Raw genomic sequence first — 27,945 nt, 5'->3', positions numbered from 1 at the left:
TTATAAGTAAAAGATAACTTTAAAACAACAGTGAACTTTCTGGATGAAAGAAATGCATTTTCAGCATCTGACTTTTGAATCTATAAATGCACAGTATCTTATGTTGTAAAGGTAGATTCACCCCATCAGTCAAAAATAACCTGACTTGCCTGTTTTCAAAATACTCTTTGCAGCTTAGCAGCTTTGTGACCATCAGGTTTATTTGGATAAGTGTAAAACTTACTAGTTTTGCTATTCTATGGATCCTTAAAAGCGTATGAAATTAAAATTTCTGTAGGTTTTAGCTATTAAAAATAAAATAATTTTCATTTCCTAAATTCTGCTGTGTTTTTTATCATTCCCTTCTCCAAAACATTGCTAAGTAACACTGGGAGGCAGGATGGGCCCTTAGGTTTTACTGATACTTTCCTTAAAAAAAACCATCAAAATGAAACAAAACAAAACCAAAAGAAAACAAAGTCAGACTGGCATAAAGCTTATTAAAGAAGAAAAGTGATTTAATCATTGTGTTATAAATATCAAGACTAGCAATACAGAACTCACCACTATTCTTCTGGCATATAAACCCTCTCGAGTTATAACACTCCTCATCGTTCCATTTTCCTGTGTCATCAGCAGGTCCTCTCTTCAGAGAAACACAATCAAACTGTTGGAGAAACAAAAGATATGGGTACATTGATATAAGAAGTTATAAAACAAAGTACTCCCTGAATAGTTTCACTCCTTTTTTTTTCCTTTGAATTCTGATGTTGTAGGGGATGTGTTACAACTCTAGAAACACCTTTCTTTTATCCTTTTCTGTTCTTTCTGGCAGCCAGCTCCCCCTTTGTACACCCTTGCAAATCTTTGTAATCTTCAGCTCAACCTGCTTGTTCATTTGGTTCTTTTCAAGGAGACACACTTGAAAGGCACTGTTATTTTTGAGAACTGTCTGTGACACTTTCTGTCCCAACTGATGAGCGACCATCGATAAGATTTTGAATAAGAATGAAATGGAGGTCATACTTTGTATTTAATTTGCAAAGCCAGCTTTAAAAAGTGGTCATTCTTGACAAAATCACCTAAAGTACAGTCCTCGGCAGATCTGTTGTCATCTAGTTCTTAGCGTTTCTTACGAAGCTGGAACATCAAGTTTATTACAAGCTGCAATCACCTACTAATCTGCTATGCCGAAATTTTCCATCCATTGAAAAGGATCCTCTGAAGGAGAGATCTGTTAACATCTTGAAGGTGAAGGAGAAAAGTAGGTCATACCCTTAGACACTTTTTTTCCTGCTTTCTGTTTCCTAGGACTGTGGAAGCTATGTATTGTGAAATATCCTTATGTCTTCCAATATGCCTCGGCCAGGGGCTACGTGGGCAAGAGCAGCTTGAATTGATTCAGATGCAGATTAAGCTGGATCTCTAGAGCTACGATTTTGGGGTTCTTTGAAGGTGTGGATATCAAAATGAAGGGAGGATGGGTAGTGAATGGAATGGCATACTGTGAAGGGCAAGTTTTGAAAGCAAAATATAGAAATAAATGGAAGAAAGGCAATGTGGGTGTGCAAATCAGTCTATATTGGTATGATTATGTAGAATGCTATTTTATTTACAGCATTCTGTTTGATTTCAGTGCTAGCAGTGGAGAAGGTTTTATTGGTTTAGGGAATTGACATCTATTGGCCCTTAGCAATTCAAATGCAATTTTAAATAGGGAAACTGTTAAAAAACGTTGAGCTCTTTCCTCTTGCATTCTCTCCTCCTTCCTTCCTAAACATGAAAATGATTCTGTGTGTTAAAAATTGTAATGTTGCATTTATATTCTCTGAAAAATGAACAACAGATTACTATGAAAAAGAAAACTTTATTCAATATATCCAATCTTTATTAAATCTGTACGTTGCTGCAATTTTGCTGAATACTTTGGCAAAATTACACTAATGCCATTTTATGCTCTTAGATAGCTAGAATACTCAAACATTGAAACTTTTTATCTCTAGTCCCATTGTAAAGATAGGTGAACAACTTGCAGAGAAGTCTGGGTAATGTCCACAGTAAAGTGAGCTGTTTACTTGAAGTGCTGTTGCTCCTCAGATTTAAACTTCATGGTAAACAGTGTGATCTTTACCTGTTGCAGATTGTGGCCATCCTCTGGACGTAGAGTGTCAAACAAAACGGGTTCTACAAGTTTTGGGGAATCTGGAGCCCAGTTTGTGTATGAGACAGCACTTCCATCAGCCCAAACAAAGCTGAGTTCACTGAGTAGATCATTCAAGCCAATCCAAGGATCATTTGAAACGTCCTTCAAATGGTAAGTGAGAAAAGCTAGGAAAAAAGCCAATAGAAATGAAAATTAATGTGTCATGCCATCAGTCAAACCTAAACTCATAAACAAATACTTAACTATTTTGTTAATTAAAGTCTTGTAAAAAACATTTTAATTAGCATGTGATCAGAATTTTACCTGAGTTCATTATTTCAAGGTTATGCCAAGCCTTTGCCTGTGAAAAGTCTCAGAGTGTATTTGGAACTACAACAAGATTGGAAAGAGGAAAGAGACAAAACACCTGTCTGACCACCGTGATATCTAATGAGTTCACTTATTTCAACATTCAGGATGAGCCGCTTGAGTGATGGGAATGTGCAGCTGTATACAGCTGCAAATGGAAGCTGGGGAACACAGGCAAAGTGAAAATGTGCTTTTCTCTGACATTCTACTGAATTAAGTTGCAGAATTTAGGCAGAGGTATAGTAGTATATCCCTTTCTGTTTCTGAGAGAAGCAGACCATGCATTCTGTTTCTTCCTCTGTGTCTAAAGCTACAAATGCCAGATCTGGATTTTTAATTTTATGCTATTTCATACCTATAAATAATGTAAGGCAGTTTGCATGGAACAGGAAGAAGCAATCCTTAGCATCACTAGCATGCCCTAAACAGATTGTTCCAGTTCTAAAAATATTTCATGCCATGGCCATATAACCAATGTTGAGTCTACATACTATAAAATATATACATTTACATACTGACTCTTTCCTTCTTTGTAGGAAATGTCCACTGTATACAGTGTAAAGAGTGTCTATTACTTAAAGTGCTGTTGCACTGTACCTTGTACTTGTTCATTATGTATGCTTGCCAGGTTTCCTCCAAGTCTCATACAAGTTCTTCTTGCAGTAAACCAGTAATCATAGGAAGAGCCAAAAAATTTGTAACACTAGGGGGGAAAAAAGTGTAGACTGTTAGAGTAACGGCAAAAGGAATTTTATGTTTGAAATGTAAAACTGCCATTTTGCAATAATTAGGCAAGTGGTTAATTTTTTAATACAACTGTCAAAAGAAAAAAAAGCCTCTTGTATATCTTTAAGTACCTTCCTAAGGATTAATATAATTGTGCTTAGACAAAAGTTACCATACCTGATTTTTAAATAACAGCCAATCTGGAGGACATCCTCCTGGAGGTGAAGGTACCTCTGAAGGAAGTGTTGCACTTATAAAACTTCTCTGCCTCTCACAGATATAGCCATTGGGGAAGCCACAACTGACATCATTCCACAGACCTGAAATCAATTAAAGTATAGGTAATAAGACACTAAATAAGACTGAAATTTGTGGGTAAGTGAATGGGTTTCTATGGTTGTAAATTCAAAAGAAATTTGCCTGGGAATATGGGTTTACATGTGGCTCCACTCTGGTTCCCACCATCATTGCTTGCAGGGGAACTTTGATCCTGCTGTGACCAGGGAAGAAGTGGCCATATGAGATGACTGATAGGGCAACTCTGTGACCTCTGAGTAGAACCCACCCAAACAGCTTTGTTGCACTGAAAGATGTAAGTGTAAATAACACTTTATTGGTGAAAACACTGTAAAATGTGAACCTCACTTTATGTTCTGTTCCTTTGCTAACTATTATCTAATTATTTATTAAAAAAATTGCAGGTGATTTGAATAGAACATATTTTTGTGCATTTGAAAAATCAGTGATTGAATTGTCCCTGCATTCCTCATTAAAATCAATAACTTATATTCCACTTTAATGGCTAATATTGCCCCTGAAGAAACCTCAGACAAAATGAGTATACTTTATTATGCATATTTGTCCAAAGTGCTGGGAAAGAATGGGTGAAAATTGACATTTTTAACAAACAGAGGAAGAGCAGTGCCCATAAAATAACTTTAAAACAGAGTTGTGTAACTCACCATCCTTTTTATTTAAGACCACACAATTTTCCTGAGCTCCTGCAAAGTTAGGCTCACCCTGTGCCCAAGCTGCATAGTGCACTGGGCTTCCATCCAACCAACTGAAAAACAGTAGTGGTTACTCAGACAATGTTCATGGAACAGTTGAGAAAAATCTACCTTAACATGCTAAAAATATGTTTAAAAAATTACATCTGAGTCTGTCTGTAAGTGGAGATTCCATTATGAGCAAAAGACCTTAGATAATGAAATCCCTGCCTATCAAGTCAAATACCAAAATACCTTTATTTTTAAAATCTAGGTATTCATAGTGTACCTATTCTCTGTAAAAATTCCATTTAAAACAGTGTTGGTACAATGTAGTTGAACGAAGAGAGAGCACACATTTCAACATGCATTTAACTCCCTTGCAGTGGTTCCTTCAGAAGGAGCTCTGGAAGTACAATACTTCTACAACCACCTTTTATGAATCTTGGTGTGTTATTTACCTACCTAAACTGTTGATCAGCATTCTGAATTAATCCTATGAGATACGAATCCAGTTTGCCATTTTTTAGGATCTAAACACAAAAACATACTTTTTAGTCAGTGTTTTCTAATTAGTCATCTAAAAGAAAAAGTGTAAATTTTATGTTATGAAAGGAGATGAATACTCATTGTTTAAATGATCATGCACAGTCACCTGAGATACCATACAGCACATACTTTTGCTTTATTATTTTTATTGATGCTTTCCCAATTTTGGCTGCATTTACTGGTATGACCAAAGCTTTCAAAGTTCTGTTCTCAATTTAAAAAGGAAATGTCACAGAAGACTTGAGGAAAAAAATTTATTATAAAATTTTTGGTACTTTCTTGTACTTAAGCAGCTATGTAATTCTTGTGTCTCGAGCTGTCTGTCCTCTCCTCCTTTTATATCTTTTCTCACATAATAAAAGCAAGCTGTGAAACAGACAGGAGTTTGTGTGGCTGCTTTGGTATTAGCAAACCAAACGGGATTATGGCAGAGGTTTGGGGCACCATCCAGGCTTTTAAACTGTTAGCATGCCCCTGCCGTGCTTTGGCCATGTTGTGGAAAACTAATTCATGAAGGCCCTAGTTCATCAGTCTAACCTGGACCAAGTTAAATCTTTCTTCTAAAAGTTGTTTTGGAGAGCTAATATGACCATCAAAGCTAGACTGGCAGTTGCCTCACATTTACATACAACACTGTATTCTGGAAGATGATATTCAGATGAGAGGTAACCACCCTGTCGAAGGGAGTTTTCTGAGTATACATCTAATCTGCCTGTTCATTGCTCCTTATATTTTGGTCACGAGTAGAACTCCATTCAGATTAGAATGTTCAAGAATATACAAACCCTAGGAAATGGTAAACATTCTTTTGTATGTTTTTTGTGAAGATCCATTTTGTAGGATAAATATTTTTTCATAGAATATTTAAATCTATTCCTTATAAAATGTAGTAATATTATGGAACAAGCACTGTACTTCACCAGCAGAGGGTATATAGGCTATATAGTATGTAAGATACATATTTCTTACATATTTCCACAAAAATTTTCTTTCATTATTGTTTCCAATAGTAGCAAGGTCTCCATGATTGTTTTTGCAGAATGTTCTGGCTTTCTCCATAGAAATCTTTTCTGGGCTGAAAAAATATTGTTTGTCTCCTTTTATAATCCAGCCATCTTCTGTGACTTCATATGCTGCAACACAGAAGAGGAATATCTGTATTCTTCATAGTTCTTATGCAAAGCTGCTGGTATTACATGATACCACCCTTTAGATAAGTGAAAATAAACAGAAACTTACTGGTAGAAGGGCCCAGGGGTTCTGGTTTCAAGGGTGTCCCTGTAGTGAAATGGGGGAAAAAAAATGAAGATGTAAAACGTTTGCCAATCATTGAGCCAATATAAGTGTTCAATCAATGGAAGTTATCTTAGTGTCTCTTATTTTTTCATATTTTACATATTCAATGCAGAATATATTTATATAGTATATTTCGTGCAGAGAAAATAGTGGATATTCAGGGAATAAAAGATGCATTACAGGCCTACATCTCTATCTTGGTAGATTTTTGGTAAGTGCATCTTGTACATCCTGAATGTTGCCTAAATTAGATGACTGAAATTAGTCTAAACCAATACTTGTTTCTGAAAGAAAATTAAATAGTGAAAATACTTCAATGTTGGTATAATTTGAACAATTCTTTATGGACATTGCCTTGTATTTGAACAAGAAATTCCAATACTAAACAAAGTTTTGCTTCAAACTATTTTACATTTTAATACTATTTATTTGTTTGTGAAACTTTTTTTCTGTGTAACTGCTTTGAGAAGATTCATACTTGACTGAAAATCTACCAGCTTTTGAAAAATAAAACAAAGGAAAAATTTCCACTTGCATGGAGTATGATATTGGAGCAATGTTTCTTTAAACATGCAAGGCCAAGAGCTATAAAAATGTAAAGCTAATGTCACCTTTATAATCTCAAGACCAGATTGAATGGGACTTTAAACAACCTGGTCATAGGTAGAGGGTTGGAACTAGATGATCTTTAAGGTCCCTTACAACTCAAACCATTCTGTGATTCTATGTTTCTCTCCCCCCCGAATTTATCATAATGTTTGTATTGCCGTGAATTTACATTAAATTAAGTGTGTTACACACGTGCTTGGGTGAAAAAGAAAGTTAAGTCAACTTTTAAAAATAATCTCTTGTGTGATCGGTGGCAGTATTTAAAACAAAAAACCCACTATTTCCGTTCTGGAAGTACGAATCATTATGTCTATTTCAGCATCTTTCAGCATGCCATTATGCACTGCTGACTAATGATGGTAATTTCATCAGGCTAGAATTTCTCCCATTCATACACTAATAATAATTAACAATATACAGCTATGATTGACACTTATGCTAATGATTTTTAGTTATGATGATCATGCAGGTGAAAACTTACAAAGGAACTTACCAGGAAAAGTATCTTTACGACATCTCTTTGAGATAGAGGTCTATGACTATTACTTTTTAAGTATGAGAAGCAGAGACTATGTGCCTTGGTTAGAATTAGATTGTTTTGAATAATTCACCAGCACAGAAATGATGCTATTTGGAAAAATATCACTTGAAACATTAACCATCACTGCTTTTGTCAAGGAGCCCAGGGAGCCACCAAAGCAACACTGCTGTTAGTCTGGGAACTAAAACATGTAGCTAAACACCTAGTTATGATTTATTCCTCTCTATTTCACTGAATATTTTTCCCAACAGCAGTTTAATTTGGGAAAAAAACTACAGAAGTATAAAAGGAGAAGATATCACTACTTATATGAGAGGAAGATGTGAATCTGTCTACTGTCTTCAAGTATATGAATTTTTAAGCTTTCATTACCTTTTTTTTATTACAGCAAGCCTATTACAGGAGTGTCTTTAAGTGTCATCTTACAAAAAGATTCTATGATGCTGTAATCTTGTTTAAATTAGAGTAGGTGACTAATGTGTTGTTGTGTAGCATTCTAGCGACATTTGAGCAGAGAAGTTTCATTTCACAAAGGATATGGAAATTTAAACTAGTGTTTCATTTTTTTCAAATTGTTATCTTCTCTTTCTCCCTCTTTGTCCCCTTTTCCCCCCCAGTTTGGATATCCCCTACAGGTAAAAGTTCCAAAAAACATGCAGTTTCATATCAGTCAGAACTTATGTTTTGACAAAAATCTGCTTTTGTGCAGAGCAGTGGATTTTACAAGGTAAGATCTTCTTTCAACTTATTTTCTATGTTTACATAATTACATAAAGAACTATAATTTCAGTAAAGTGTATCATGGATTTTTTTCAAAATAAAACAAAAAATTTTATCACTAACAGATGAAATGTTGTATTCTGAAAGTATTTCTATATCTTGATCTATTTTTCTGCATGCAAAATTCCTGCAAAATCAACCAATTTTTTTACCAGTATGTAATTTGCAGAGCTTCCTGTTTTAATTTAGCTTAAACTTCTTCCTAAAGTGAATTTAGGGTAAAAAGTAACCTACCTTTCTTTATTTCACAAATCCAGTTATGACTGTATTCACAGTGCTCCATAATCCATGAAGGGTCTTCTGTGATTGTTCCACAATATTCAAATGCAGCATTGTAAAAGTAATCCTTTACTTTATAATTCATCTACAGAGGAAACACAGCTTTAGTTTTTATTCTTATCATACAGGAGAAAAAAGTTGTACTCTGTAAGGAATGAGAAGTGGTGCCAAAGTTTCAAACCACTTCTTTCTTTCCTCTTCTGTCTGTGCAGCCAATGTGGGCTATTAAAGCAATTACAGACACTACACAAGAGAAAAGAAATGCTCTGAGTTTATGCAGCATTTAACAGACTGTAGCAGCCTCATGAAAACTGGAATCAAATGAGATTATAAATAAAAAGCAAGGGAAAGGAACATGGCAATATATCATCAGTGACTAATAAAAGTTAGGAGAGACCTTTCTCATGTATTTGTGACTTGGATAATCATCTTCGTAGCCAAATGTAGTCCTCTGTTGTAATCATCAGTGTTGTGATGGTATAACCTCAGGGTTTATTGGCCTTTTCTTGTTTGTTTGTTTGTGGGTTTTTTTCCAATCCAGTGTGAAGAATAATGATTTAGAGTTACCCAGTTGCAAGGTAGACGTTTTTTGAAATTCTTATGCAACTTAAGTACACTGGTCATGGAAACAGCTCCGGCAGCAAAAAAGTCAGAACAGAAAGAAACTAGTGAAGTGAAACACTCACCGGTGATCCGTCACTCCAGGAAAGCCCACCGTCAGGATCCAAACACTGCAAACCTATCCAGAAAGGCTGAGATGATGGAGATTTTTTTCTAGAGTGTGAAAAAAGTGTGTGGGGGAAGAAGAGGATATATATGGTTAGTGCTGCTCAATTTTACAAGGTACATGAGACGATAACACTTATTGAAGACTTCAAATACAGCAGAAATTTTAAAAACAAAAAGTACTGTTGGTTAGCAAACTCACATTGGCAAGTAAGTGAAGTTCACACCTTAAAATTTGTATTGAAAACAGAGCACATTGTTTTCTTTCATTGATGTTGTAATTAAAGTGTTCTTTGAGAAATAAAATGTTCGGGGCTGATGGAAGACACAATTTAGTTTCAAAATAGTTCAATAAACAAACTTAGAAAAGGGTCTGAAGGAGAAGCATTAAACAAATTTTCTTGTTGGGTTATTTTTTTCTGAATTTAAAATGTTTACAGATTATGAAAAACTTTGGGAATTCAAAAAATTTCTTTGAAAACATTACCCATCTGAGCCATTTTCTCAGTTATTTTTATTATTATTATGGTGATGAAAACCAGATAGATTTTCAACTAATTATTTCAGGAGCAACACAAGAATAATACAGTTTATTACTATATAATGTGTTGTTATACCAAATTATCAATTATTACGGAGCTCATTTGCTTACTTTATTAAGTTTTCTATCACTGTTTGCTCTTTTTCACTTCTAATGGCAGCCAGGTCTCCTCCTATTTCTCTGCAGAAATCTCGGGCTTCAAACCATGTTTTCTTTTGGTTTCCTTCTCTCACAAAATCCTGTAGATGCAGGTAGAACACCGTATTTACAGTGTGTTAAACGTATGCCTTGTATAAGCAAAACAGGAAAACTTTCCATTACAATTATCATGTATAATATGGATTAAAAAGTATGCTAATTGGATAACCTTACATATCATTGATAGAGTGAAAACTGCAGTGATATTTGAACAGTTGTGTAAAAGCTTATTACATTTGTGCTATAACATGCCCTTCTGTGAGGTTTAGATTCCCTATCTATTTGGTGCTCTTCTGTTTAATGAGTAGGATTGTTGCAAAAACCAGTACTTACTCTGAAGCATGCATTAGTGCTATTGCTTGTATCCCAACCCAAGGGACATTTGGAATCAGGAACGGTTTCAGGAATAAGAGGAACAGTGACTTTTTCAGCTAATTTTTTGCAGAGAAATTTTGCCTTTACTTCACAGTTCTGAACATCCCATAGTCCAGCTGCATTTCCAGTCCTTAGGGCAACACAACCAGCTTCACTCCCTTTGTGAGATATAAAAAAAAAAAAGAAATGTGTTTTCCAGTGGTTCCCTTGACATTTTTACAACTCGTGTGATTAATTTACAAAAGATTATTTGAAATATTAAGTGCAGTGTCCACTTAGAAGAAGAGCTTTGTAAAAAGAGGAAACCAGCAAGTCAAGTCATTCATCATCTGCCCTCCCCTTTGACTGCATGAACAGCCCCTTGCCTGCCTCTTTCCTATGCCACTCATGGCAAGGATTTGGCATCCTGTCACCGAGGATGGAAGGGATTTCACCCTTTCTTCTCAGTTTGATTTTGCTCTTGTAAACAACGAGGAGTCGGAAAAGAAATATTTTCATGGCAACATAGAAAAATCATAGAATAATTTAGGTTGGAAAAGATCTTTAAGATCATTGAGTCCAACCATTAACCCAGCACTGTCAGGCCCACCACTAAACCATGTCCCTCAGTGCCACATCTACATATCTTGTAAATACCTCCAGGAATGGTGACTCAGCCACTTCCCTGGGCAGCCTATTACAAGGCCTGACCACCCTTTCAGTGAAGAAATCTTTCCTAATGTCCAATCTAAAAGTCTTCTGGCACAACTTGAGGCCATTTCCTCTTGCCCTGTTTCTTGTTACTTGGGAGAAGGAACCGGCCCCCACGTGTCTACAACCTCTTTTCAGGTAGTTGTAGAGAGTGATGAGGTCCCCCCTGAGTGTTCTTTTCTTCAGGCTAAACAACTTCAGCTCCCTCAGACACTCCTCATCAGACTTGTGCTCCAAACCCTTCACCAGCTTCATTGCCCTTCTCTGGACACATTCCAGCAGCCCAATGTTTTTCTGGTAGTGAGGGGCCCAAAACTGAACTCAGAATTTGAGCTGCAGCCTCACTAGTGCCAAGTACATGTATCAAAGATGCTCCAGTTTCAAAGGCAGAATGTTTGTGTGGGTCATCATGGATGTGGTTTATCAAAGTTGGAAAACAGTTTAGAATTAGAACACAGGAAGTTCCTCAGTAGTATAAATTTAGTCCAATGGCAGAGTACCAGGCATTGCTGCGTTCCAGTTTGTGTACAGAACACCTTCACCAGTCACCCACTTGAAACTCCCTCGCTCTTCTTTGTCTGAGAGACCAATCCAAAAATACTTCTCAGAGCTCAGACCAGTGAGGCTGGTTAGGTAGGCTTGCTCATATCTGAAATGACAGGAGTCAGATGGCATTAAGCCTAGCTTTCCCTTAGTTTTCCATTCCTCAGCATCCCAAAATTCACAAGACTAGAATGAATGGAGTCTCCATTAGCCTTTCTCTTACATGGAAATATGTTGTTTAACTGGGTTTCAGATGCTAGTTTCAATAGCAGGTGAACCTGTGCTATACTGAAAAACTGCTGTTTACAGAGCAGAAGTTGCTTTTGTCTGTCCTTTCAGAGTAAAGTACTGTAAAACATCAATGTGTAAATTATTTTTAGTTAGGAAATCCATACTGTGCTTATTAATTATTTTTATTTCAGAAAAGGGATATTCTGTGGTTATCTGTTTTTCTTTTTTTTTCCCAAAAAGTTCTCAACTATTTTTTAAAATTCCAATATTGTTGCACCAGATATACAGCTTTTAAGCTTTTTTTCATACCTGTCTCCTATACTTGTTAAATAACCATTGCTCCTTTCACAGGTTTTCTTTGCTTCTGAAAATGTTACAGAGGTATGTCCAACTAGGTAGCAGTAAAAACCATGTCTTTTCCAGCCCTGTCAAGAACATGTGAAATGTAGTTGCAGTAAAAAAAGGTATATGTTATAGTGCCTGAACTTCAGTGAATACTCTTAAATCAACATATTTTAATATAACCTAATGTGTTAATGTATTCATTTGAATTCCAGTGAACTAATGGAAATTAAACTTAGCAAACATTAAGTGCAGAAAGAAGACATTTCATGCGTATAAATCTCACTTTTTTAACAACTAATAATGGATACATTTTTACTGCTAAAAAAGTCAGAGGGACTTAGGACTCTTCTAAGAACAGAGAGTGCATTCAGAATCAGGTGAATAAAATATTTCTTTGCTCAGAATCGAAAAGAGTAGTCTGTGTTATAGTAGAGATACTGACTCAAGTTTCCTAATGTTTCAAGGCTAAAGGTACAATAACTAGACTAATTAATTGCTTTAATTCATCAGCTCACCTAAAAGTCTGACTGAAGAGGTAACATGAATACAATTGAAAAGCAAAATCCTCAAAATTACAGGTGAATCCTAAGTCATTTTCCCTTTTATGGCAGCTATAGATTACTTGCTGCACCAAAGAAAGGTAAATAAAATCTGTGTTCAGTATTTGGCTGCTGCCTAGTTCCATTGAGCACAATGAGTCTCAACTCTGCTCCTCATATGGGCCTTGTGGGAAAGGTTACTAAATATAGAATAGTAGTAAATAGAAAAGTAAAAAGAGGGAAAAGAGAAGGAAAAAACCTGAGTAAGATGCAATAATTTGGTCAAAACAAATTCACTCAAAAGTGATTTTATTGTTTTGATTTGTCTTGAATAGTGAGATTTGTCATCGTCTTGCATCATGTCACATAGTCCAGAAATTGTTAGCAGTCCCCACTACAGCTTCAATAACCACAGTTGGTTGTAGAACAATATAAAAAATATGCAGAAAACCACAGTAATGGCTTTAGCCCCTTTCACAGAGAGTTCTGAGATAATAGGCCTGACTCATATTCTCTAAAAAAAAAATTCAAAATAACTTTATTTTAAATAAGAGATTGTAGTGAAAATTATCACCCTGAATTTTTTGTAGAATCACACTTGTTAGGGAAGACAGAAAAAAATAGTTTCAGTGTCAAGTGGAGTTTACCAAAACAATGGATTTTTGCTAACCAGATTCTTGGATATGCTTTCTTCTTACCTTCAGGCAGGCAGGATCAGCCTTTGCTGTTTCAGAAACTCCTTGTAGTGGGCCCCTTCTGCAGATGTAACCTAACTTTCTGTCACAGGCATTGTCTGCCCAGTATCCGTCCTAGTTGCAATTTGGGAAGAGGTGAAAAACAGTGAGGCAGAACCTGTTTCCTTTAGAAACATTATTATTTCTTTTAAATATTGTTTCAATGGGACAATGAAGATCTGTACTTTTTAGTGAATTCGGAAGAGGTGAATTAATGAAGAGGTTAATGTTATTCTAAGTGGCACTGTCAGACTGTTAACATTTGCTTGGCATATAATGTACACTCACGATCAGATATGAATGTTCATCTAGTTATATATAATTTCATTTTAAATTTCATTTAGGACAGTCATATGTCTGAATGAAGATACCACTCTCTGATTTGTTGCTAAGTTGGATTAAAAGAACCCCCTAGAAATATAACCAAAACTCAAATAGTACAGTGCTACACAAATGAGGATGATTCACCTTTCCTGCCATAATGACACAATTTTCTTGCCCATTGACTTCATGGGTCGGTTCTCCAGGCAACCATTTGGTATATGTAACAGGAGTCCCATCACTCCATTCAAAGTACATTTGAGTTTTGAGGTCATTCAGGCCAATCCACAGCTCATCCACAGCTTCTAGAACAGAGATTCATCTGTGTTATTACCCAAGTTGAAACAGTCAATTGGAGCAAGATTTTGTGGAAATGAGCTGAAATTGCAATGTTACAATGCAAATTCTTCTATATTGAAAGACAGAGGAGTTTCTTTTAAATCCTAATTCACATTCTTCTTTAAAGAAGTTAAAAATGAGATACCAGTGGGAAATAAGATTCCTCGGCTTTATCAGTAAAGTCCATTACTGTATCTACAGCTACAAGGTGTCTGAGGCAGATAATCAGTCCAAATGCTGCAGTAACTAGAGCTGTTATTTCCTTCAAGTGATTTCATGCAGTGAAAAACAAATGAAAATCAAATTGAAAAGAATGAAAACAAAAATGAAGAAAGCATAATGATTCCTCTTGTGGTTTGTTGGTGTTTGAGGTTTTTCTAACCCATGTATCTGTGGCCTTCCCTATAAATGTTTGTAATAAACGAGTAAGAATTATTTTATTTAAACCCTGTAAGATTTCTAATAATACAGTTCTGCATTTGTACCAAACACTGCCCTGTAGAAACACTCACGGTAGCCAAGCTGAGACAGTATGAAGCTATGTTCCTCAGGGTTGTGGATACTGGCCAGATTGCCATTGCTCTCATTGCAGGAAATTAGGGCTTCTCTCCATTCTTTGGGGTCTCTGTGAACCATGAAACAGTGACCTCCATAGGGTAACCATCCTTCTGGGCATTTAACAGGCTCTGCATTCCCTCAAAATCAATAGATATTTCAAATTTTTAAAGTGCAAACGGAAGTCTAGAATAATTGCAATTACATTGAAAATCAGTTAATTAACTAATTAGAATTAAAGCTATTACAAATAAGCAGTACTTCTATTCATTCCTCACACATATATTTTAGTCTGTGTGATTTTGCTCACTGTACTTTTACAAAAAACCTACCATGTTTTAACAAAAGAGGAAAATACTGGAGCCAGTGGTTACTGGGCTTCACTACTGTGAAGTATTCACTGTTGGACAGAGGAATATTTTGGAATTTCGTATATAGTGTTTCCACACAATATATCCTACCCAGTTATGTTCTGCATATTTCATAAAGGCATTATTACTGTAGTGCAAGTAATTTTCTGCACACGTGGCTTCCCATACTGAGTCTCATTAAATAAATCAGAGAGAAGCGTACTAGAAAAGTGTTCTGAAGGAACTTGCTCTTTTTTGCCATCTTTCTAGGTACAGGCAACACTACCAAGATGTTGCTTTGAGCCTACCAGTGCCACTTTGCCAAGCCTTCAGTGATAAACCTCAGTGTTTTCATTAGAATGCACTGCAGGAAGGATGAGGCATCTCTAACTATATTTTCATGTCCATGCAGACCATGACACTTTCATGATAGTGTACGGCTTATCTCAGTAAAAATGCTTCTGTGGTTACTAGGTACCAGGAACATTTTCAGTTTTTAAATATATTTGGCTAAAGAAATTGCAGTATGCTTTTCTCTGTACCCCTCATCATAGCAGAAGAACAAATTACAATGCCTACTTTTTTTAAAAATTTCAAATAGCCATTAAATATAATTTTAGTGACACAAATTCTGTCTTTATCAAAATGGTGTTTTTTATCTACTTGACATACCCGATGAAAGAATGAAAGGATCCTTTGTGGAGTTTTCCTTTTTACAGATATAGCCAAGTTTCAGATCACATGGCTTGTTTTCCCATTTAGCATCTCTTCTGGGATTTAGTACTGCACAGAGTTTCTCAGACTCAGGCTCAGGGCTTCCTTCATGGAATAAAAACCGAATTATTTTTATGTAGCACAGGTTTTGTGTCAGCAGCTAAAAGAACAATTTACATCCAGCCTTCTAATTTGTCAATCGTAGGTTCGTGACTTCACTGCTACAATTATTTTTCTACCAGAGATAAGAAAATGTAATTTAGAAGTACCCATCAAAACATTTCTTTATATGCTTATTGCACAATTCACACTTTCTGCCACATTTGATGGCAGCGTAACGGTCTCAAAAATAAGACAGTCCTGTAAGTTTTGTGAAAATTGTTGGATTGCTCAGAAGAGAGACTGTACTATGCACTGGTGGAAAGGCTGCATTAAATGGCCTTTTGAAAAGGTCATTTCTGCATGCCCCTTTGGCAACTTGGATGCAGATTTGTGCCTTGCTGCAAGCAGAGCCTCCTCACAATTGCTGAGTGTCTCTCCTCTGCCTGCCTCTTCAATGAACCCTCCAGGAGTTTCTCCAGGACCACGATCCCTATCTGGGGAATGGTCAGTGTTTTCCTCTTCTCAGAGAGGTCCACAGTGTGATGAATTATGTTTTTTATTCTCCCTCCCCCAAAAGTTACAACTTAAAACAATTTTGCAGTTAACTAGAAATGTGTATATGAACTCATGATCACAGTCATCATGTGGGGATACAGGAGCTCTGGCTGTGTGGGCTGCTTGACCTGAGAGCCAACTCCTCTTCTCTGCAAGGCTTAAGGAATTTGACCAGCTCAGCAGAAGGTACAAAATCCTGTACCAGACTCAGCAGCTCTGGGCTTATCCTTCATCCTTTGTGCCAGATAAAAGCAGGTGACATCTTGAGACTTAGAAAGGCCAAAAGATGGACTATGCTTGGATTTATTCAGCATTTGCTGCAATTGATTGTTGCCATGGCAATCATTAAGAGGCCTTCAAAGATAAACTGACAGTGGTGTGAACTCTATTTACAGGCTCTCTTGAATGTTGAACAGGATAGAAGAGTAGAAAAGCATAAGAGGATGACTTTCCAAGAGTGATGCTCACTGACAGTTGAGTCCTTGCAGGTTGCAGGATCTGATAACCCTTGTAAGAGTTGTAAAGACACAGAGGATTTAATGACTTGGAGGCATTCCCAGTTTGCTACAGCTCATCTAGTGCTTTTGACTTTATCTACTTCTGGTAGGAGATGAGACTATTTAGCTCTTCTTCTTGAAATTCCATAAGGTACATCTAGTGAAGGAAAGCATAATTCTCAGATTTTCCATCTCACATATCCCATACCTTTCGGCTCCATTTCCTCATGTTCATGGGGAATACTACAGGACTTCAGTTAATATGCATTCATCATACTGATGAGAAATATTAATTCCTAAAACTGTTAAAAAAGATTATTACCTGGTGCCCAGTTAAAGTATCTGAAGGGAATGCCACCACTCCACTGCCAGCCACTGTTGAGATTCAGGCTGTTAAGCCCAATCCAAAGAGAAGATCTCTTGCTGTCAATCAAATCTAGGCAACCAAAAGAATTGAATTCTGATAAGATTTGTTAGGAAATGTTCTGTATTTTCAAAGATATTAAAAGTCTGCTTAGTGATTTCTAAGTTCAGTACAGAATCCACGTTTACTGGTAATAAACTCAAAGGGGTTTTTCTGTAAATAAAGGGTAGAGAATTGCAAAAGACTATTTTACAAAGTAGTTTATCTGAATTTAGTGCTATTCTACAGTTATATGTAAACAATAAGTTTGTAAATGGAAAGACTGAATTGCTATTATTAATACAACTTTTCTTGATTGTGATGCAATTGACATTGAACTTTCATCCTACAGAATGTGCATACATCCTGAAAGTCTTTAAATTTTTAGGAGTCTTCTGTATAAAATTTGCATGGTATTTCCAAAAAACTATTTCATTAGAAGAATACTGATTCATTAATATGAAAGTCATATAATGACTGCCTCCTAAAATGTTGTTTCTTCTTCTAAGGTCCCTTTCTAGGACCTTTCTGGTGTTTTCTGAGCTTGAGCTAACTGTTGCTTAATTATCTAGAAATTCTTAAATAATAATATAAATAATTTCAAATGTCAATTCCACAACTTACAGAAGTTCCACCTACAAAAAACTTAATTTACAGTAACTTTGCTATTTCTGATTAGTACATATATATAATATATGTGTGGTTTTTTACATCAGCTATTCATTGTAAAGTGCTTAAAACCCTGAAACCTTTGAAATCAGTTACAAAAAACCTCTCTGACACATTTTTATTGAATCTTGATTATTAGTTCACCTCTTAGATACATATGTTCATGTATCTCTGTAACACTGAGTAATTCTGCGTTCTGTTGCTGACAACTCTTCCTTGCTTGGTGCCATGTGAGAGCTGACTGGTAGTTTATCTGGTAGTAGGTTCCTGTCAAAGGATCTGTACTCCAAAATCTGTCATCGTCTGTGTGAGAGAAAGGAGATTTAGTATCTCAGTTTATAATAAACGTTTTACACAAAATGTTATGGCAAAATTGTACTGCAAGCTTACTTGTGAAATAACACTCTGAGCAAGCAAGTTAGCTTGATCTTTGTTAAGTAAAAGAGGGTTTGCAATTTAAAGTAGCAGAGATGGACCTTCATTCTTTATTTTTTACTTTCCTCTTCAAATTTTATAATCTCCAGATTAAAAAAAAAAATTGTAAAGATATCAATAAAGCAAAACTGTATCTTGGTCATTGTCTACTCTGAAATCCTGTTCAGCAGCTCACAGATTATGTCCAAGTTTATTCTTGGCTGAAACACAACTGAAGTACAAACATTTCCAGTAATGGAAACTTTGCTTTTGAAATGATGCCATCACTAATTACATTTACGATTCTACAGGCTTGGAAGAGAACAGCTGGAAAGCTTTCCAGTGGAAAAGAACTTGGAGGTGTTGTTTGATAACCAGCTGAACATGAGCCAGCAGTGTGCCCAGGTGGCCAAGAAGACCAGTGGCATCCTGGCTTGTATCAGGAATTATTGGGCCAGCGGGACCAGGACAGTGATAGTCCCCCTGTACTTGGGGGACACTGGTGACACCACACCTCAAATATTGGGTTCAGTTCTGGGCTCCTTGCACAAAGAAAGACATTGAGAAGGGCAAGAGAGCTGGGGAAGGGTCCAGTGAGGAGCAGATGAGGAGCTGGAATTGTATTTGTTGTCTGGCATGTGTTCTGGAGTTTAGAAATTGTCTTCTGAGAGCTCACTGTGAGCAAAACTGTTCCCTGGGCAAGTGCTGAAATAAGCTGTGATTACAACTTGTCCTAAATTTTGCTTTTGTTGAGAAAAAGATATTAATTTTCTTGAATGTTTATTAGAGGAAATGTTTTCTATTTCTTATTGTGTTTCTTTTTTTTGCTGATTCACAGATTTTTAACATTCTTTTTTAACTGTGGACTCAAATGTTAGTGATCATGTCCCATCAATTTTATAATGCCAAATACTTCATGTTTTCTAGTTTATATAGAGAGGATGTTATGGGATTTTTCAAGCTACTGCTGGCAATATTGCACCAGGGAATAATTTTCACCAAATCAGTCAAAATGATGGTGGTAGTTGGCGGTTGTGAGTGAGATGAACCTGATTTCCCAGTGCAGTGCTCCTATCAAAATGACAAATGCTGATTCTGTGGTATCACACTGAAAAATTAGCTTTGAGGCAGCATTTTTAATATCTTCATTAACACCGTATTTTGGTGTTCTTCATCCTGCACCCCAATGCACATACTTTTATCTGTTCATGTAGCATTATTTTGTAATGTATTCTGAACCGTTACAAGGGAAATGCTGACAGTGCTACTATTTCAGTAAGATCTTTGAGCCAGTCTTCTTATTTTATGTCTTTCAGAAGACAAAATACATACTCCCATGTACTGTAGACCAATCTTGTTATACAGAACAGGGCTTTGTTTGGGTAGAAAAGGTTATACAACTGCTACCACAAGTATCAATGAGTATTAGTCTGTGAATAGCGTCTCAGTTTTCAGGTGATTCTATGCTGAAGACAGTCATATTAAAGCACACTGCTCTTTTCCTGTGTGTTGACTACTGATGGACACACCCAGACAACTTTCAGCCTGACTACAGACTAATAGCAAACAGATTAATTTTTCTGCTAGGAATGTTATGTTGTGAGAGAGACATTTTTGAGCAAAATTAGGTCATTATAAGGTTTTTCCTTTCCATATTATTGACAGCATCTCAGTATTGATCTAGTTACCGAACAATGTTGTGTTATAATATTTATGTCAGCATGTGGGACTTACTGGCAGTTGGACAGAACCCATACAAATGGTCCACATTGAAGTCAGGTGTTGTTGCACACCAGAGCAAGCCATCTGACCTGCCAGCAGCAGTGCACTCGACATACCATCTACCACTCAGCTGGAAGGGGAAGGTACACGGAGCTCCGTTGGAATTTCCTGACAGTGTAAACAGATCTGAGGGGGCAAAGATAAATTTTATTACATTTACATGAATCTACGTATCTGTACACTCCATAAGACTACATGGAGAAAGCATGGCAAGTGTTACACCAGTGTAACAGGGAAACTGCTGTCACCAGCAGTGTCTTTCGTGGAAGTTCTTGGTAGGGCTTGCAATTTACCGTTTCGTTTTGGGGTACATCATCAGCTGTAACAGCTGGAAATAGAGCAGTTTCATACTGTAGCCAACTATGAAAGAACTGTAGAGATTTTTGTCTTATATATTTAAATATAATTTTCTAAAAGTAGAAATTGTTTTATTATGTAACTTAATTTCCTATCATTCATTAAAAGTAAGCCATTGATTTAATTGTTAAATGTTGCGCGATTCTTGGCATCTGAAATCTTGTAGAGCAACTGAAGGTAGCATGCATGGAATTATTTCCTTACATTTAATACTGGTCTATTACTTAGAGATTTTTTGCCTTTCTTCCAACAATACTAATACAATCTCAGTAGTAAGAGTATACAGTTAAATCAAGTGCTTTGATTATAGTCATAGAATGACAAAATGGGTCAGGTTGGGAGGGACCACAGTGGATGATCTGGCCCAAGCTCCCTGCTTAAGCAGGGCCATCCTAGGCCATATGGCATAGGGTTGTGTCTAGACAGACGTTGAATGTCTCCAGTGAGGGATACTCCACAACCTCTTTGGGCAATCTGTTCCAGTAGTTGGTCATTTGCACAGAAAAGAAGTTCGTCCTCATATTCAGGTGGAATTTTCTGTGCATCAGTTTTTCCACTGCCTCTTGTATTATTGCTAGGCATCACTGAGAAAAGTGGTTAATGCTAACAATTAAAAATAACCTCCACCTTTGCTTTAAAAGTAAAGAAAAAATAAAGCACATTTTTTGCATATACTGCATGCTGTCTGAACCTAAGCAGCTGTGTTTCTCCAGGACGGAGGATACAAGCCTGAATATGTGAACTAATCATCCTCTAGTCCACCATTGCCTCAGGGGGAACAGCTGATGTTAGACTAAGGGGAGCAGAAGTCATAGAACCATATCTGTGATGGCAAACAAATGCATTCAATAAACCATCAAGGTTAACCTTTAAACTTTACCTTCATGGCCTCGAGAACACAAATCATCCACAGTTCCATAGATCTTCCATTTATTCATTGTCTCTGATCCTGTTTTCAGCACAATGTTTTCTCCTTTTTTGCCAGCACTGAGAAAGAAATCTTCCCCTTGGATTGCCAAGGTCTCATTTCTGCATTCCCATTTCTGGAATTCACTTTTCTTGTTGCATGGGTACAGAGAAATTTTAGCATGGTTTTGCTTGTAGGGCACTCCCAAACATTGTGCAAATGCCACACTCATCAGCTGATGATCAGAGACCCACCTGAATTTTTGTAAGTCAGTGTTTTTCCTACACGTGGCTGTAGTGACTGCCTCAGAACTCTGAGCACTTAAACAGAGCTTAATATCCTCATTGTATATTAAAAATATTTCACCGTCTGTAAAACAAAACAGTCAGGATTACTGTATTTATGGTGAGCACATGGTGAAGGAGCTTGTGCAGAGAAAGATGAGCTGTTGATTCTATGCTGATCTGAGTCATGTCAGGAGACTGCAAATATGAGTCACATTTGAAAGGATCAAATGGTATTTTCAAGACTTATTTCATTCTGGGAGGGAAAAATAAGTACAGTTCATGTAACCACATGTAAGTACAATACAGAGAAACAAGAATACATAAAACATATTATGGCAACTTCAAAAATGTCATCATTATAATGGAATTTAATTTTCTCCTGAAATGCACATTTCATTCAAGATTTCCAAAAGAGCCCTTACTGAAAATTTGTAAGTTTGCCATCACTTCATGCATTATAGATTTAGCTCATGTCACATACACTTCCATGGGGTGGCATTTGTGCTTAATACAGTTAAATGAGTGAGCCTTCTGTGACTCTTGCTCCTCCTGGAATTGGCATGTTCTGTTATGGCTTGGGGGGTTTTTTTAGAATTAAAAACCTGAGTAATGGTGACTCATTATCTTGCCTTATTTCAGTATCCTTTCATTAGTATGTCCATCATAAGAAGTCAACACAATTCACACAATTAAATCACAAACATTCTCCCAAGAACTGGGCAGCATATGGAGGTACAGATGCTACAGGTGTGGGTCTCTGTGATAGTACAATGTGAGTGTTGAATAACTTGCTTAACACTCTCAAAGAGTTACAAGCAGCCTAATTTAGTAATCCTTTGAAACAAGTAGACATGCAAAGTAGGTCAGCCTGAGCACACAGCTGCATGCTTTTCAAAATTCCAGGAAGCATACAGCTATCACATGGCTTTGGGTCATGAGGGATTGGAATTTGGACTACAAGGAATATTCTAGGGCCTATGGAACAGAAGGGCAACCCTTCAGTTCTCTGTACCTCAAATCACTACCTGGAAACAGAGATACAGCATTGTTCCCATATCCATCTGATAGAATAAGACGTAAGGGACTAAGCTACCCCTCCAAACACTAAAGTAAATTTCTAGAACTGAAGGATGTTAGGGCAAGCCACTGTTAAGTAGTGAACAGAGGAGAAAGTGTCTGGAAAATTCTGGGATGCTGTGACAGAAAGAATAGTTCTTGAGCCCTCACAGAAAGTCCCTGTATTACTTAGATCAGCTCAGCAAAACATGGAAGTGCCACTTCTGCAAATCTAAATTTGAGGCTGAGACGTAGTTTCTTCTTTTCTTGTCCATTTTGGCAAAATGTTTTAAATATTATTAAATCTTTAATTTCTTACTGCTAAATAAATAGGTGCTTAGTGTAGTCCCCTAAGTTTCAGCTATTGTCCCTCATAGTATTTTTGGGACTAATAATACAAGTTCTTGCTGGAAACTGTGAGGTTCCTACTTGTGGGTTTGGTTCCCAGCTCACAGACCAGGCAGGAGACCCCCTTTTTGCACAGAGCAGTGCTGGCGCAGCTCACATGGCACAGCATCTGCTTTTGGAAGCTGTGATATGTATCCCACTCCACAAATCTAATGAACTGAAGGATAAAGAAAAAATGTCCTTGAACATTGTCATCATCCTTACATCAAAAGGGAGTTGTGATCTGTCTTCAGTCAACTTCAGAGCCTTAACTATGCCTCTCCTCCTTACTCCAAAAGCTGTAATGATTATTCCAGGGTTATTCTTGACTCCCATATATTTCTATTTTTTTTTTCCACTAGCATCTGTGCAGCCACAGTGTTACATCTTATATCAATCCACAAGTTCCATCTCATCCCACACAATCTCATGCTAAGGCTACACATAAAACACCCTATTTTATTCCTTTTTCTTTTTGATTTTTTCTGTCAGTCACATATACAGGCAAGGACTACGGAGCACCCTGTGAAGTCCATCTACTTCACAGAGCAGACATAATCAATAACTAATTTTTACCCAAAAGTCAATCTTTATGCACTGATTCCCAGCTTTACCCCTTTTTTACTCTTCCCAACTCTTTTAAAGTAAAAAGAACATCATTTGTATCTGTCTTTTATAAGTTCCTGTGGATCACTCCTGTTAGGACAAATATGAAATGCAGAGTAGTCAAGCTGTGTGAAAATCTTAAAGAGCTGAGAAACCAGCAAGATAACAAAGATGCCCACTTTCACATCCACTTTTTCAGAGGATAGGAAAAAACAGACTCACCAAGTGTCTGAAAAGCAGTACAAACAAATGAGAGGAAAACTAAGACTGTAGAAAAGGTCAAGTGTTTCATTCTGTCTTCTTACTTGCAAAGAGATGAGCTGAAATTGATTGCTGCAGTGGAGGTCCTTAAGGAATCAGTTGGTGCTGGTTCCTTCTCAGTTTTGGAGATTTTTAGTTGAAAGAGAAAACTCTGGGCTCTAAATAAGGAAATATCCTGTCACATGTGGTATTTTGAAATCTATAAATAATTACAAAATTCAGACTTTGCATCTGAAAGTGAAATTTCCATCCATTCAAATGCAAGTGGCAAAATTTTAACAGTTCAACATCGTTCCAATGAATTATTTTTAACATTCTTGGTTCTGCTTGAAATTGTAACATTATGACCCTCAAAGACAAAGAAGTAGGGAGTGCACTTAAATGGAAATATTTTAAACAAATACCTAGGAAACTCAGAGAAAAATATATGCAAATTTCTCAGGCAGATAGGTCTTCACTGCTACAAATGATGTTTCATTTGATGGAGTGAGCAATTTTAAGTATTTCAGTGAAAAATTAACCCAGACAGGACAATTTAATTTTGCTTGGTGACTTGACAAACTGGGCACTATGTATATACCTGGCTTTTATCTACTCTGATTTATCAACTAGTAAAGCTACTCTGCTGTTATTTCATGTGAATTTATCTTAGAAGAACCAATATAAATTAGCCAAATCTTTACAAATCCTTCTGTTAACCAGTGATTTTGGCAGAAAAACTCTTTCAAAATTATCCAATCCATAAAGTACAAATGAATTTTAATACCTAATTTTTCCTTTATACCAAGTGTAAAATGAGACAAGGAAAGAGGTCTTTTTTCAAACTTTACAAATGAGCTTCAGTCCTTTATTAAGTGAAAATGAACTTCAGCTATGATGCAAAATCCCCTATTTATTTTGAAGAAAAAGAAGGAAAAGTATTCAGCTGAAATTGCCTTTCAAATTTTTCTTGGCTTTATCATGTAGACAAATCTCACAATACTTTCTGCAAGGGCAAAGCATCACTCAGTGTGAGAGAAGTACAGGGTCTTCAGAGCTGTGTTATCAATATCAAGATTTTAAATGATGATATAATTTTGGAATTTTTTTCATCTTCTTTTCATTTGCTTTGCCTTTATTATTAGCCGTCAAACAGCACTGAATCCAATTCAGTCTCAGTATTTACAAAACACCCTAAAATGTGTATATATTATAACTTATATGAAGGGGAAAAAGAAGGTGTAAGATCAAGAAGACTATCAGTAAAAGTAGTTTGAGTACAAGATGTCTTTTGCAATATATTTTGTTTAATTGCCATACCTATAAACTATCAATCCAGTGCCATGTGACATCTCCTCTACTGTTCTTATGCACTTTCTAAAGGTTTGTTTTTCCCAGAGATCCCTGAGATCTTTTTTCCTTCAGTATGTCATAGACAACAGAGAATTCATAGAAGACTTAAACAAACCTCTGAAACATTTCATACCAAGGCACTATGGTGTGCCCCACTGCTTTACTGGCCTGTAGCATGGACACAGTGCCCAGTTGTCAGTTTATTTATCAGAGAGGTGGAGGATATTAAGCAAAGACATCCTAAAATGAGCAGTCAAGTGAAATAAAACCAGAAATGGATTCTCCCAGCTTTATTTGGCATCTACTTTATTTTATAGTTTATTTATGCCTTTTTTAGTCACATGCCTTGTTCATGTTTCTGTGTTTCCTCCTGTTAGCCTCTCTTTTAAGGTAGATGACTCATTCGGTCACCGAACTGTGTAACATCTCTGCATGCTAAATTAAAAACACCAAAGTATTATTATGTAATATATAGATCATTTATTGATATGCCTCCATGTTCATAATTGATAAAAAAACATTCAAAGCCATAGAATAAGACTGTTTGCCAAGATTTACTTGTTTTGCAAAATCCAAGTTGAAGCCATGAAGGACAAGTAATATTTCACTTGTAATATTATCACAAGCAAGATATATATTTGTGTAAAGAGTGAAGACAGGGACAACAATGGGGACAGACAGTTCATGTCAATCTCTGTTTGTTCCAAACACCACTTTACTTGAGTAACAGTGTGCATGCTTCAGTATAGTATGGTTAGATATGCTCAAGGTGCAGGCATTAGGGCTGAGTGCTCAGCAAAAAGAGTGCTCAGCAAAAAGAGTGCTCAATATTAGTCTTGACTCTGTATGCACTGCTGCCACAAATCTCTAAATAAAAACAACACTATGGTATTAACCCATAAAATTTAAATCTAAATTCCCACTAGTTCTGTTGTTTTTCATGTTTGCCTAATTAGCCATTTTGTGCACTACCAACTTAATCAATACCTGAGAATATTTATTGAAGTGCACAGAGCAATAGTTCTTCATCCTTACCAAAGGAATAACTGCCAGTTTTACTTCATAGTAGAAGTTACATGCATCTAATAAAGACTAATATTTACTTTGTTTCAGCTATATTTTTTTAAGCTTAACCATTTAGTTTGGCTGGTTTATCCCATCAGACAACACTGTGTTCATTTTTTTCTTTGTTGCTGGTAGAATCACTTTCATTGTCCCTTCCAGGTAGGGCATGGCTGCATTCTATCTGTCTGCTGCACCACCTCTCCTTTCTTGCAGTGCCACTTTGAGTTTTGATCTTGAATGCAAAATAAATCATGAAGCCCATCCCTAATAAAATGATGAGGACCAGAGTGAGTAGTATCCACATATTCAGGTGACCATTGGCTTTGTCCCTTTTGGCATCTGTAAATAAATACAAAGCAAATAGAAATGGATTTACTGTAGCCATAAATAAGTATGAAAACTATAATTTCCCCCTTTTTTAATTACAAGGGTTAAAATCTATCATATTGTCTCTGGGTCAGTCCTCCTCATTGATTTTAGCATGCAGAAGAAGGAGCAAGGAGGGGATGATCAATTTACCAAAGCATTTGCTTATCCTGGGATGCCCTCTGTCCTGTAGGTACTGCTATATTATGCTGGGAAAGAATTCAATGTCAACTAAGTAAATTAATCCATATAAATAAATATATATTAACCAAATAAATAATATTAAGTTAATTAAAACCTCCAAGTTTTTATTTTCATGTATCTTTGAAACAATTTGGAAGGAAAAAAAATCCTACCTTCCACATTTGCAGTTGCTTTAAGAATAGCTGTCAAAGATAAAGACAAGTGTTTAGTCAAACTCTAAAAAGGTCACATTTTTTCCTGACAGTTTCATGTTAGCAAAAGGTCTGGTAATCTGCACATCATAATTTCTCCTGGAAACACATCTGCTAAATTAACAGAGATGAAAATGTGTGACAGATATTTCCTTTAATAAAAATGCATTGTTTTGCATATTAAAGCCCTCTTCTTGCTTCTTTTTTTAAAACCAAAAAGTGTCTAAGCACTGGTAGTTTCTGACTGCTTTAGACGGACTGCCTGTTCTCCCCTGATTAACAAACCACGTCCATTTCACCGGGTCTGATTCCTGCAGAGACTGGGAACAACTTGATCAACTGCTGAGGATATTTGAGTGTTCCCGTACTGCACACAATTGCTTTGAGACCCAGCAGGCCTTAGTTTACCAAAATTCATTTGCATCTGTAATTAAATTTGTGAGCGCAAGTTTTCTTGTGCAGCTTTTCCCGGCTGTGCACAGAGGGCGCCATCTGCAAGGTTTTTCCTGTGCACTGGATGTGAGTTGGTGGGAGTTGGGTGGAGTCCACGGCAAGGGTGGATCTTCCCCATGGGCAGTGGGACCCCCAGGCAGAGTGGGATACACCAAGAGTTGGGCTGCTGCGGCAGCAGCAAAGCAATGCATTGAGCTTTCCTGTGTTTGTGAGCACGAAGGAAAAGCAAGAGCTGAATTTGTTCCGTGAAAGTATGCAGAGCTGGCTGTAATGGAATGAGTATTTAGTTGTGCTGAAACACTGTTCTGCTGGAGAACCCCGTGTCAGGGAATATCCTCTGTACTTTAGCTTGCATGTCGAGGCCACTCGCAGTCAAACCCGTCAAACAAAGTGTGTGTTGACAGTGAGTTTATACTTTCTGACACATCTGGTAAGAAAGAATTAGCATTCAGTAGTGTCCATTGCCTGACTACCAAAAGAAAACTGAGAGTTTTCCTAAAAGCAGGATTTTCCTTTTCAGAACATGCCCTGAACACTGCTGAACGCTGCTGTGACTGCTGCTTCCCGCCTCAGCTGCAGCTTTGCTTTGG

At 36.7% G+C, this 27,945-nt stretch overlaps 2 protein-coding genes across 5 annotated transcripts in view; both read right to left on the bottom strand.

Moving 5' to 3' along the window:
* The window catches only part of LOC108498441 (macrophage mannose receptor 1-like), a 33,364-nt gene extending 8,186 nt beyond the window's left edge, over nucleotides 1-25,178 (bottom strand). For 2 of the 4 annotated variants that reach the window (XM_017817155.1, XM_017817159.1), the window contains exons 1-24: nucleotides 25,044-25,178; nucleotides 23,706-23,902; nucleotides 21,121-21,516; nucleotides 19,836-20,009; nucleotides 17,832-17,990; nucleotides 16,938-17,051; nucleotides 15,420-15,566; nucleotides 14,355-14,537; nucleotides 13,651-13,808; nucleotides 13,147-13,257; nucleotides 11,874-11,989; nucleotides 11,291-11,439; nucleotides 10,059-10,258; nucleotides 9,639-9,766; nucleotides 8,947-9,034; nucleotides 8,216-8,345; nucleotides 5,995-6,033; nucleotides 5,725-5,888; nucleotides 4,672-4,739; nucleotides 4,180-4,280; nucleotides 3,395-3,537; nucleotides 3,089-3,194; nucleotides 2,111-2,307; nucleotides 544-646 (exon numbers count right to left, since the gene is read on the bottom strand). In XM_017817155.1, coding sequence (XP_017672644.1) covers nucleotides 544-646; nucleotides 2,111-2,307; nucleotides 3,089-3,194; nucleotides 3,395-3,537; nucleotides 4,180-4,280; nucleotides 4,672-4,739; nucleotides 5,725-5,888; nucleotides 5,995-6,033; nucleotides 8,216-8,345; nucleotides 8,947-9,034; nucleotides 9,639-9,766; nucleotides 10,059-10,258; nucleotides 11,291-11,439; nucleotides 11,874-11,989; nucleotides 13,147-13,257; nucleotides 13,651-13,808; nucleotides 14,355-14,537; nucleotides 15,420-15,566; nucleotides 16,938-17,051; nucleotides 17,832-17,990; nucleotides 19,836-20,009; nucleotides 21,121-21,516; nucleotides 23,706-23,775 — 3,244 coding nt within the window. In that variant the 5' untranslated portion in view covers nucleotides 23,776-23,902; nucleotides 25,044-25,178. Of the gene's footprint in view, nucleotides 1-543; nucleotides 647-2,110; nucleotides 2,308-3,088; nucleotides 3,195-3,394; nucleotides 3,538-4,179; nucleotides 4,281-4,671; nucleotides 4,740-5,724; nucleotides 5,889-5,994; nucleotides 6,034-8,215; nucleotides 8,346-8,946; nucleotides 9,035-9,638; nucleotides 9,767-10,058; nucleotides 10,259-11,290; nucleotides 11,440-11,873; nucleotides 11,990-13,146; nucleotides 13,258-13,650; nucleotides 13,809-14,354; nucleotides 14,538-15,419; nucleotides 15,567-16,937; nucleotides 17,052-17,831; nucleotides 17,991-19,835; nucleotides 20,010-21,120; nucleotides 21,517-23,705; nucleotides 23,903-25,043 lie in introns of those variants that run through there. The other 2 variants (XM_017817157.1, XM_017817158.1) reach the window with 2 other exon arrangements.
* Nucleotides 25,179-25,539: 361 nt separating this feature from the next.
* The window catches only part of LOC108498442 (macrophage mannose receptor 1-like), a 30,747-nt gene continuing 28,341 nt past the window's right edge, over nucleotides 25,540-27,945 (bottom strand). Inside the window, exons 28-29 of the mRNA XM_017817160.1 lie at nucleotides 26,864-26,893; nucleotides 25,540-26,480 (exon numbers count right to left, since the gene is read on the bottom strand). Coding sequence (XP_017672649.1) covers nucleotides 26,236-26,480; nucleotides 26,864-26,893 — 275 coding nt within the window. The 3' untranslated portion in view covers nucleotides 25,540-26,235. The remainder of the gene's footprint in view (nucleotides 26,481-26,863; nucleotides 26,894-27,945) is intronic.

The sequence above is a fragment of the Lepidothrix coronata genome, unplaced genomic scaffold (genome assembly GCF_001604755.1).
Source record: "Lepidothrix coronata isolate B3197 unplaced genomic scaffold, Lepidothrix_coronata-1.0 Scaffold59, whole genome shotgun sequence".
Classification (NCBI taxonomy): Eukaryota; Metazoa; Chordata; class Aves; order Passeriformes; family Pipridae; genus Lepidothrix; species Lepidothrix coronata.
This window is presented reverse-complemented; position numbering and strand designations above follow the sequence as displayed.